At 51.1% G+C, this 12,357-nt stretch overlaps 1 protein-coding gene across 1 annotated transcript; it reads right to left on the bottom strand.

The window, feature by feature from the left end:
* Positions 1–5,366: 5,366 nt before the first annotated feature.
* Positions 5,367–11,210, bottom strand: LOC142569077 (uncharacterized). The gene has a single exon (XM_075678581.1). The coding sequence runs from the start codon at positions 11,208–11,210 to the stop codon at positions 5,367–5,369; it is 5,844 nt and encodes a 1,947-aa protein (XP_075534696.1).
* Positions 11,211–12,357: the final 1,147 nt, after the last annotated feature.

Genomic DNA, 12,357 nt, shown 5'->3' with positions numbered 1-12,357 from the left:
GCATGCTTAAAACGCGTTTTGGCACAAATCCATGTGCGGGTGCTAAAAAGAGCAGCATCGGCATGCTTTTCACGTCGTTTGGTAGAAATCTACACGCGCGTTCTGCCAAAAGCACCATTTGCATGCATATCGTGTGGTTTTGCAGAAAACTGCGTCCGCGTCTACCAAAAGATGCATGTGCATGCTAAAAACGCGTTTTGGCACAAATCCATGTGCGGATGTTAAAAAGAGCAGCATCGGCATGCTTTTCACGTCGTTTGGTAGAAATCCACGCGCGCGTTCTGCCAAAAGCACCATTTGCATGCATATCGTGTGGTTTTGCAGAAAACTGCGTCCGCGTCTACCAAAAGATGCATGTGCATGCTAAAAACGCGTTTTGGCACAAATCCATGTGCGGATGTTAAAAAGAGCAGCATCGGCATGCTTTTCACGTCGTTTGGTAGAAATCCACGCGCGCGTTCTGCCAAAAGCACCATTTGCATGCATATCGTGTGGTTTTGCAGAAAACTGCGTCCGCGTCTACCAAAAGATGCATGCGCATGCTTAAAACGCGTTTTGGCACAAATCCATGTGCGGGTGCTAAAAAGAGCAGCATCGGCATGCTTTTCACGTCGTTTGGTAGAAATCCACACGCGCGTTCTGCCAAAAGCACCATTTGCATGCATATCGTGTGGTTTTGCAGAAAACTGCGTCCGCGTCTACCAAAAGATGCATGTGCATGCTAAAAACGCGTTTTGGCACAAATCCATGTGCGGGTGCTAAAAAGAGCAGCATCGGCATGCTTTTCACGTCGTTTGGTAGAAATCCACACGCGCGTTCTGCCAAAAGCACCATTTGCATGCCTATCGTGTGGTTTTGCAGAAAACTGCGTCCGCGTCTACCAAAAGATGCATGCGCATGCTTAAAACGCGCTTTGGCACAAATCCATGTGCGGATGTTAAAAAGAGCAGCATCGGCATGCTTTTCACGTCGTTTGGTAGAAATCCACGCGCGCGTTCTGCCAAAAGCACCATTTGCATGCCTATCGTGTGGTTTTGCAGAAAACTGCGTCCGCGTCTACCAAAAGATGCATGTGCATGCTAAAAACGCGTTTTGGCACAAATCCATGTGCGGATGTTAAAAAGAGCAGCATCGGCATGCTTTTCACGTCGTTTGGTAGAAATCCACGCGCGCGTTCTGCCAAAAGCACCATTTGCATGCATATCGTGTGGTTTTGCAGAAAACTGCGTCCGCGTCTACCAAAAGATGCATGCGCATGCTTAAAACGCGTTTTGGCACAAATCCATGTGCGGGTGCTAAAAAGAGCAGCATCGGCATGCTTTTCACGTCGTTTGGTAGAAATCCACACGCGCGTTCTGCCAAAAGCACCATTTGCATGCATATCGTGTGGTTTTGCAGAAAACTGCGTCCGCGTCTACCAAAAGATGCATGTGCATGCTAAAAACGCGTTTTGGCACAAATCCATGTGCGGGTGCTAAAAAGAGCAGCATCGGCATGCTTTTCACGTCGTTTGGTAGAAATCCACGCGCGCGTTCTGCCAAAAGCACCATTTGCATGCCTATCGTGTGGTTTTGCAGAAAACTGCGTCCGCGTCTACCAAAAGATGCATGCGCATGCTTAAAACGCGTTTTGGCACAAATCCATGTGCGGGTGCTAAAAAGAGCAGCATCGGCATGCTTTTCACGTCGTTTGGTAGAAATCCACACGCGCGTTCTGCCAAAAGCACCATTTGCATGCCTATCGTGTGGTTTTGCAGAAAACTGCGTCCGCGTCTACCAAAAGATGCATGCGCATGCTTAAAACGCGTTTTGGCACAAATCCATGTGCGGATGTTAAAAAGAGCAGCATCGGCATGCTTTTCACGTCGTTTGGTAGAAATCCACACGCGCGTTCTGCCAAAAGCACCATTTGCATGCATATCGTGTGGTTTTGCAGAAAACTGCGTCCGCGTCTACCAAAAGATGCATGCGCATGCTAAAAACGCGTTTTGGCACAAATCCATGTGCGGATGTTAAAAAGAGCAGCATCGGCATGCTTTTCACGTCGTTTGGTAGAAATCCACACGCGCGTTCTGCCAAAGCACCATTTGCATGCCTATCGTGTGGTTTTGCAGAAAACTGCGTCCGCGTCTACCAAAAGATGCATGCGCATGCTTAAAACGCGCTTTGGCACAAATCCATGTGCGGATGTTAAAAAGAGCAGCATCGGCATGCTTTTCACGTCGTTTGGTAGAAATCCACGCGCGCGTTCTGCCAAAAGCACCATTTGCATGCATATCGTGTGGTTTTGCAGAAAACTGCGTCCGCGTCTACCAAAAGATGCATGCGCATGCTTAAAACGCGTTTTGGCACAAATCCATGTGCGGGTGCTAAAAAGAGCAGCATCGGCATGCTTTTCACGTCGTTTGGTAGAAATCCACACGCGCGTTCTGCCAAAAGCACCATTTGCATGCCTATCGTGTGGTTTTGCAGAAAACTGCGTCCGCGTCTACCAAAAGATGCATGCGCATGCTTAAAACGCGCTTTGGCACAAATCCATGTGCGGATGTTAAAAAGAGCAGCATCGGCATGCTTTTCACGTCGTTTGGTAGAAATCCACACGCGCGTTCTGCCAAAAGCACCATTTGCATGCATATCGTGTGGTTTTGCAGAAAACTGCGTCCGCGTCTACCAAAAGATGCATGTGCATGCTAAAAACGCGTTTTGGCACAAATCCATGTGCGGATGTTAAAAAGAGCAGCATCGGCATGCTTTTCACGTCGTTTGGTAGAAATCCACACGCGCGTTCTGCCAAAAGCACCATTTGCATGCATATCGTGTGGTTTTGCAGAAAACTGCGTCCGCGTCTACCAAAAGATGCATGCGCATGCTAAAAACGCGTTTTGGCACAAATCCATGTGCGGATGTTAAAAAGAGCAGCATCGGCATGCTTTTCACGTCGTTTGGTAGAAATCCACGCGCGCGTTCTGCCAAAAGCACCATTTGCATGCATATCGTGTGGTTTTGCAGAAAACTGCGTCCGCGTCTACCAAAAGATGCATGCGCATGCTTAAAACGCGTTTTGGCACAAATCCATGTGCGGGTGCTAAAAAGAGCAGCATCGGCATGCTTTTCACGTCGTTTGGTAGAAATCCACACGCGCGTTCTGCCAAAAGCACCATTTGCATGCCTATCGTGTGGTTTTGCAGAAAACTGCGTCCGCGTCTACCAAAAGATGCATGCGCATGCTTAAAACGCGCTTTGGCACAAATCCATGTGCGGATGTTAAAAAGAGCAGCATCGGCATGCTTTTCACGTCGTTTGGTAGAAATCCACGCGCGCGTTCTGCCAAAAGCACCATTTGCATGCCTATCGTGTGGTTTTGCAGAAAACTGCGTCCGCGTCTACCAAAAGATGCATGCGCATGCTTAAAACGCGTTTTGGCACAAATCCATGTGCGGGTGCTAAAAAGAGCAGCATCGGCATGCTTTTCACGTCGTTTGGTAGAAATCCACACGCGCGTTCTGCCAAAAGCACCATTTGCATGCCTATCGTGTGGTTTTGCAGAAAACTGCGTCCGCGTCTACCAAAAGATGCATGCGCATGCTTAAAACGCATTTTGGCACAAATCCATGTGCGGATGTTAAAAAGAGCAGCATCGGCATGCTTTTCACGTCGTTTGGTAGAAATCCACACGCGCGTTCTGCCAAAAGCACCATTTGCATGCATATCGTGTGGTTTTGCAGAAAACTGCGTCCGCGTCTACCAAAAGATGCATGCGCATGCTAAAAACACGTTTTGGCACAAATCCATGTGCGGATGTTAAAAATAGCAGCATCGGCATGCTTTTCACGTCGTTTGGTAGAAATCCACACGCGCGTTCTGCCAAAAGCACCATTTGCATGCCTATCGTGTGGTTTTGCAGAAAACTGCGTCCGCGTCTACCAAAAGATGCATGCGCATGCTTAAAACGCGCTTTGGCACAAATCCATGTGCGGATGTTAAAAAGAGCAGCATCGGCATGCTTTTCACGTCGTTTGGTAGAAATCCACGCGCGCGTTCTGCCAAAAGCACCATTTGCATGCATATCGTGTGGTTTTGCAGAAAACTGCGTCCGCGTCTACCAAAAGATGCATGCGCATGCTTAAAACGCGTTTTGGCACAAATCCATGTGCGGGTGCTAAAAAGAGCAGCATCGGCATGCTTTTCACGTCGTTTGGTAGAAATCCACGCGCGCGTTCTGCCAAAAGCACCATTTGCATGCCTATCGTGTGGTTTTGCAGAAAACTGCGTCCGCGTCTACCAAAAGATGCATGCGCATGCTTAAAACGCGTTTTGGCACAAATCCATGTGCGGGTGCTAAAAAGAGCAGCATCGGCATGCTTTTCACGTCGTTTGGTAGAAATCCACACGCGCGTTCTGCCAAAAGCACCATTTGCATGCCTATCGTGTGGTTTTGCAGAAAACTGCGTCCGCGTCTACCAAAAGATGCATGCGCATGCTTAAAACGCGCTTTGGCACAAATCCATGTGCGGATGTTAAAAAGAGCAGCATCGGCATGCTTTTCACGTCGTTTGGTAGAAATCCACGCGCGCGTTCTGCCAAAAGCACCATTTGCATGCCTATCGTGTGGTTTTGCAGAAAACTGCGTCCGCGTCTACCAAAAGATGCATGCGCATGCTTAAAACGCGTTTTGGCACAAATCCATGTGCGGGTGCTAAAAAGAGCAGCATCGGCATGCTTTTCACGTCGTTTGGTAGAAATCCACACGCGCGTTCTGCCAAAAGCACCATTTGCATGCCTATCGTGTGGTTTTGCAGAAAACTGCGTCCGCGTCTACCAAAAGATGCATGCGCATGCTTAAAACGCGTTTTGGCACAAATCCATGTGCGGATGTTAAAAAGAGCAGCATCGGCATGCTTTTCACGTCGTTTGGTAGAAATCCACACGCGCGTTCTGCCAAAAGCACCATTTGCATGCATATCGTGTGGTTTTGCAGAAAACTGCGTCCGCGTCTACCAAAAGATGCATGCGCATGCTGTTCTGATTCCGTGGCACGCGTTGGGGCTGCGGCCACTCCTCAGATAGTTAACGAGTCGCAAACACCAAGAAAATTAAAACTTTATCCTGTGCATTTACATACTCGTAAAAACGCGGTGCTGCCACAGTCGTGCAGCGCGAAAGAACAAAAGAGGCGCCGGTCGCGTAAACAATGCAATCCGAGAGGGAGGAAACGAGAGTGACGGCGCACGGGGAGAAGGAAGAAGAAGGGAGGGGAGAGGAGTCCAATGTTCGCAGACGAAGGCGGCGCCCGGGCGGGAAACTTGAAATGGACACGGGACAGCACACTCCCCGTCTGGTTATACATATAACCACTATATGATGTTTTCAGTCCTCACACGGAATAAGCAGGACTGTCTCGGTCACAGGACGGAGAAACGTCTTGATCACTCCCCGTGTTGCCGTCTTGATTTCCACCTTTCGCACCTTGCCGTCCGCACTCGCGATAACGTTCACAATGAGTCCCATGGGCCACTCGTTGCGGTGAACCTGGCTGTCTCTCAGGAGGACGAGGTCACCTGCCTTGAGACTCCGCGTTGGGGTCTGCCACTTGCGACGACTCTGCAGGGTGGTAAGGAACTCGCGTCGCCAGCGGCACCAAAAGACGTCGGCCAGCCACTGAACCTGCCGCCACTGTCGCCGATATATATCTTTGTCATTAAAGACTGGTGGCACTGTGTTGCCGCCGACCTTCTGGGTCAGAAGCGTTGCCGGAGTCAGCACTTCCCAGCACTCGGGGTCCGTTGAGACAGGAACGAGGGGTCGTGAATTTATGATCCCTGAGACTTCTGCCAAGAGGGTTACCAAGACTTCGTGAGTAAGGCGACGAGAGGTATTCTCAAGAAGCATGGAGTCCAAAATTCGCCGTGTGACTCCTATAATCCTTTCCCACACTCCTCCCATGTGAGAAGCATGAGGGGGATTGAACACCCAAGTGCATCCATGGTCTGACAGGAATGTTCCTAGCTTCTCGTGGTCTGGGCCAGTGGTGCTCACCTTTAGTTCGGTGCATGCTCCAACAAAATTTGTCCCGCAATCAGACCTCAGTTGCTTTGCCGGGCCCCTTATGGCAAAGAATCTGCGGAGCGCATTAATAAAACTTGAGGTATCCATGCTCTCGATTACTTCAATATGAACAGCACGGATACTCATGCAAGTGAAGAGTACGGCCCACCGTTTACTGTTGGCCTCACCGCCTCTGGTGCGACGAGACGTGACTTGCCACGGGCCAAATACATCTAGTCCGACATAAGTGAAAGGTGGCTCGGTGCTTAGTCTTTCTGCGGGCAGGTCTGCCATCATCTGCTGTAGCTGCCTTCCTCTGAGCTTGCGACATGTAACACAAATGTGTATATATGAGGCGATGCTACGCTTAGCTCCGACGATCCAGAACCCAGCTGCCCTGACTGCTCCCTCAGTGAAGTGGCGTCCTTGATGTTTGACCTGTTCGTGATAATGCCGCACAACCAGGGTGGTGACATGGTGTCGCCCTGGCATGATGATGGGCTTCTGCTCTTGCTGGTCGAAATGGTTGGCCCTGCCCAGTCGGCCACCGATTCTCAAAAGACCGTCGGAATCAACCCATGGATCCAGTCTCCACAGAGGGCTTGACTTCGGTAGTCGCTTTCCTCGTTGCAAGCTTTTGAACTCCTCTGAAAAGGCTTCCTTCTGGACAGATAGAATAATGGCTGCCTTTGCTCGGGCTAGGTGTTCTGCAGAAGGTCGCACTTGGTGAGATGAGCTGTTACGCGGGCAGTTTGACACGTTTTCAGAAGTGCCCCGAATTTTGTCCACTAGCCGTACGAGCGTTCCAACTGCGCGAGTCAGCGTAATCCAACTTGAGAAGCGCTCGAACCGCTTGCTGCCGAGTTGTTTCACGTCCACACTGGTTGCGAGAACATTTGCCTGGGGCCGCACCTCCGTGTCGGAGTCCGCATCGACCAAGTCGAACTTGCCCTTCAATACCTGCGAGCAGTGTTCTTGACGATACAAAAAGTCCGGGCCTGTCAGCCAGGTCGATCCTGCCATCTGGGCCGCTGGCACAGACCTGGTTCCTAGATCCGCAGGGTTCATGTCAGAAGGAACGTAGTGCCATTGGTCTGGCCGTGTAGAGCTCCTTATGCGTTCCACCCTGTTACTGACATACACAAAAAACCTTCGCGTCTCATTATGTATGTAGCCTAGGACGACCTTGCTGTCAGTATAGAAGTTTACAGCATCAAGTTCCATATCTATTTCACGACTGATGAGTTCTGCTAGCTCCACTGCCAAGACTGCGCCGCACAGTTCAAGCCTTGGGATGGTGTGTTCCGGATGCGGTGCTAGCTTAGCCTTTCCTATGACGAACCCGACATGACACGCACCATCTGGATATGTCACTCTGAGGTACGCCACTGCAGCCACAGCTTTCGTTGATGCGTCGGAGAATATGTGCAGTTCCTTCCACTGTGCGGTAGTGAGTGAGGCAGGGGCATAGGTGCGAGGTATGTCCAGCTGCTCGAGTACTTGCAAGGAGTCTTTCCACACCTCCCAGGCGGCTCTCTTTTCGTCAGGAAGTGGGCAGTCCCAGTCGCATGTCAGAGCGACTAGCTCTCGGAGGAGGGACTTTCCTTGAACGATGACTGGAGCAACAAACCCAAGTGGGTCGTACAGGCTATTTACCACTGACAAGACACCGCGCCGAGTGAATGGCTTTTCTTGGAATGGGGTCGTAAATGTGAAGACATCCTTCTTCAGATTCCAAGAAACTCCCAGACTGCGTTGGATCGGCTGCGAGCCATTGCTCAAGTCAAGATCCTTCAAATCGTTGGCACGGTCTTCTTCTGGAAATGCTTCCAACACTGTAGGGCAGTTAGAGGCTATCTTATGGAGCTTAAGGTTCGATGCGGCCAACATCTGTTGCGTGCGGCGTATTAGGCTGATGGCGTCCTCGTCGTTGTAGAGAGACTTCAACCCATCGTCGACATAGAAATCCCTCTCAATGAACTGCCTGACGTCGCTGCCAAATTTTTCCTCTCCTTCTCGTGCTGTTCTCCGCAGCCCGTACGTTGCAACTGCTGGTGAAGGGCTGTTTCCAAACACATGTACCTTCATTCGGTACTCTACCACGTCACTGTAGATGTTGTTGTTGCGGAACCACAGAAATCTCAGATAATTTCGGTGGTCGTCTCGTACCAGGAAGCAGTAGAACATGTGCTTAATGTCCACAGTAATGGCCACTGGCTCTTTCCGGAATCGGATGAGCACCCCAAGCAGGCTGTTGATCATGTCTGGACCGGTAAGCAGCACACTGTTTAGAGACAGGCCCTTAAACTGTGCACTGGAGTCGAACACGACTCGTGTTTCCCCAGGCTTTCGTGGGTGGCAAACACCAAAGATGGGGAGGTACCAACACTCTTCTCCCTCTCGAACCGGTGGAGCTTCCTCGGCGTGGCCGTTCTTGAACATCTTCTCCATGAAGCTCGCGAATTGTTCCCTCAGTTCCGGCTTTCTCTTCAAGGTCCGTTGGACAGTAGTGAGGCGTGACTCGGCCAAGCACTTGTTATTCGGAAGCCAAGGTCTTGGACAACGAAATGGAAGAGGTGCTACCCAACTGTTGGATTCGTCCCTTGAGAACTCGTCATCCATCAGCTTCAAGAACTTCCTGTCCTCGACGGAAAGGGAAGGTCTGTTGTCATCCTTCGTTGTGTGGAACAGCGTTTCAGCGACCCCATCGCCACAGCGGTCTTTCCTAGCAGCGTTCTGAGCTGGTTGGAAGCAGTTTGTCGACCCTTGCGTGTCAGCGAGCTTCTCCTTGGCAAGAAAATGATTCTGGCATGGCTCGAAAATGGAGGGACGTCCATTTTCAAGGACGTTTGTTTTGAGGTTGCTCACAGAGTCCGGTGGGCGACTTCGACTTATGCAGACATTCCCCACGATGACCCATCCCAGATCCAGTCTCTGAGCAAATGGAGCATCAGCCGGTCCGTTGCGCTGTTGTCGAACCTTGTGTACTCTGAGGATATCTCTCCCGAGGAGAAGTAGAATCTTGGCCTCTGGGTCCAAACGAGGAATGAATTTAGCTACAGCTCTGAGATGGGGGTGATGCGATGCCACTTCCGGTGTTGGAATCTCGTTCCTGTTGTTAGGCATCTCGTTGCACTCGATGAGCGTTGGCAAGGGTAGCTTCACGGAGCCATGAATGTCCTCAATGAGAAAGCCGGATGCTCTTCTTCCTATCGCCTCTGCAGTTCCAGCACATGTCCTTAGAGTGTAGGGGGAACTGTCACCATTGAGCCCGAAAATGTCGAAGAACTCTGTTCTTGCAAGGGACCTGTTGCTCTGGTCGTCTAAGATGGCATACATTTTTTCAGTGTTGTGAGGCTGAGTCGGGTGACTAACTTTCACCAAGCAGATCTTAGAGCAGGATTTGCCACCGCCGCTTTGACCGCAGACCTCCGTACACTTTGATGACACTTCAAGTGCGGAATCTTGGTCTCGACCTACATCTTCAGAGTCGTGATGAGCTGCAGGAGACTTATGGTTGACATTTCCGGCATGAAGTGCTGTGGCATGCCTCTCGCTACCACAATCGTCACATTTGAGAACTGTTTTACAGTCTCTTGCAAAGTGGTCTGTTGAAGCGCAGCACCTGAAGCATATTCCATAATTTTTCAGCAGAGATTTTCGTTCATCCAGCGGTTTTTCTCGGAAAGTACGACACTTCCGGAGGGGGTGAGGCTTCCTGTGCAGAGGACAATACTTGGTTGTATCATGCCACTTTGGTGCGTTTGAGGGCGGATGGTCGGTGCTTGCTTCCACGTCCGTCAGTTGCACTGAGATGGGCGTTCTTCTCGTGCCGTCATCCGCAGCCCATCTTTCTGCTCTTGGGAGCCTTGAAGGGGTGCCACTTGCAGTGTTGAGTTTGAAGCTAGGATCATTTCTCGTTTTCGCTTGGTCCCTGATAAAGCTGGCAAAGAACGAAAAAGGGGGAAAGGCGACCCGATGATCTCGTTTGTACTTCGATCCTTTCGCTATCCACATGTCTTGCAAGCGCTGCGGCAGTTTTTCTACGATGGGGTTTACCCCTCTTGCCGTGTCCAGATAGGAAAGCCCAGTCAGCTGAGGGTCGCATTTTGCAGCCTCAACTTCAAGAAGCAGGTCTCCCAGCTCTCTCAGTTTCTCGGTGTCCTTGTCGGACAGTCTGGGGAAACTTGCGATTCTCCTGAAGATGGCCTCTTCTATAATTTCCGGACGACCATAGCATTCCTCAAGTCTTTCCCAAACTACATCTAACCCGGCTTCGGGGCAGTCGACGTGCACGGAACGCAGCCGCTTTGCATAGCTCGACGACTCGGCACCAAGCCATTTCACGAGAAGATCAAGTTCTTCGCTTGCCGTAACCTCGAGAGTCCGTGTCATTCCCTTGAATGTAGATTTCCACGCCCGGTAGTTCTCAGGGCAGTCGTCAAATTTCGTAAGTGAAGTACTCACAAGGTCGCGTCGAATCAGATACTTTGCCATGGCGGTCAGTTCTGGGGCGTTAGCTTCATCTCCCTGCTGACGAGCAACGTTCTGGGCGATTCCTTGGTTGTGAGCGCTAGGAGTGCATGGAGCGTGGTCTTCAGCTGCTTCATCAACGTTCTGAAAGACGTAATGCTCTCCGCCGTCATGCCGCTGCGATTGCTGGCGCGGGCCAATGCGCACGTGAGCCTGGTCAAGCACGTAGTCAAAGGTACGTTGAGCGCGGTCTTCGGATGCCTCCTCCACAGTCCGACAGATGTGATGCTCCCCGCCGTGCTGATCTACGGCAGCCTCCAGGATCTCTGCTTGTGCTTCCGCGGCGGCCGCTTCTCTATCCAACTGCAACACATGTAACTCGGTGTCTAGCTCGACTTTCTTGCGTTCGATCTCCGCGGCCGCATTTTTCTCTTGTTCTTCGAGTTTGGCCTTTTCCAGTTTCACCGCGGCTTCTTTCTTCATAAGAGAAGCCTGCACTCGCGCCGCGGCGGCCTCCGCTCTTGCTCTGGCGGCGAGCATGCTTGGCGTTGTCGAGGCGGTCGAACGCTCCGAACGGGCTGAGCGCGACGAATGCCGTGACTGCACAGAGCTTGCCATTTTCTCAGAGCATGCGAGACGAGATTGGTCCGGACTCACTTGAGCAGCGGGCGACTTGCGGTCTTGCGACGCCATGCCGTGTGTGGCTGCGAGGCGAAAACGGAGCTTCGCAGCGCGGAGCCAGCGAGCCGAGCCGCCTAAGCCTAGGCGCTTTGGAGACGCGCGTGAGATGCCGACTCGGCGTTCATCGCGTTTTTACTGTTCTGATTCCGTGGCACGCGTTGGGGCTGCGGCCACTCCTCAGATAGTTAACGAGTCGCAAACACCAAGAAAATTAAAACTTTATCCTGTGCATTTACATACTCGTAAAAACGCGGTGCTGCCACAGTCGTGCAGCGCGAAAGAACAAAAGAGGCGCCGGTCGCGTAAACAATGCAATCCGAGAGGGAGGAAACGAGAGTGACGGCGCACGGGGAGAAGGAAGAAGAAGGGAGGGGAGAGGAGTCCAATGTTCGCAGACGAAGGCGGCGCCCGGGCGGGAAACTTGAAATGGACACGGGACAGCACACATGCTAAAAACGCGTTTTGGCACAAATCCATGTGCGGATGTTAAAAAGAGCAGCATCGGCATGCTTTTCACGTCGTTTGGTAGAAATCCACACGCGCGTTCTGCCAAAAGCACCATTTGCATGCCTATCGTGTGGTTTTGCAGAAAACTGCGTCCGCGTCTACCAAAAGATGCATGCGCATGCTTAAAACGCGCTTTGGCACAAATCCATGTGCGGATGTTAAAAAGAGCAGCATCGGCATGCTTTTCACGTCGTTTGGTAGAAATCCACGCGCGCGTTCTGCCAAAAGCACCATTTGCATGCATATCGTGTGGTTTTGCAGAAAACTGCGTCCGCGTCTACCAAAAGATGCATGCGCATGCTTAAAACGCGTTTTGGCACAAATCCATGTGCGGGTGCTAAAAAGAGCAGCATCGGCATGCTTTTCACGTCGTTTGGTAGAAATCCACACGCGCGTTCTGCCAAAAGCACCATTTGCATGCATATCGTGTGGTTTTGCAGAAAACTGCGTCCGCGTCTACCAAAAGATGCATGTGCATGCTAAAAACGCGTTTTGGCACAAATCCATGTGCGGATGTTAAAAAGAGCAGCATCGGCATGCTTTTCACGTCGTTTGGTAGAAATCCACACGCGCATTCTGCCAAAAGCACCATTTGCATGCATATCGTGTGGTTTTGCAGAAAACTGCGTCCGCGTCTACCAAAAGATGCATG

The sequence above is a fragment of the Dermacentor variabilis genome, unplaced genomic scaffold (assembly GCF_050947875.1).
Source record: "Dermacentor variabilis isolate Ectoservices unplaced genomic scaffold, ASM5094787v1 scaffold_568, whole genome shotgun sequence".
In the NCBI taxonomy this organism is placed as follows: domain Eukaryota; kingdom Metazoa; phylum Arthropoda; class Arachnida; order Ixodida; family Ixodidae; genus Dermacentor; species Dermacentor variabilis.
Note: the sequence above shows the minus strand (reverse complement) of the source record. Positions and strands in the feature narration are given on the sequence as shown.

Excerpts from the sequence above, each read along its gene's own strand:
- LOC142569077 (XM_075678581.1), bottom strand. The coding sequence starts at position 11,210 with ATGGCGTCGCAAGACCGCAAGTCGCCCGCTGCTCAAGTGAGTCCGGAC.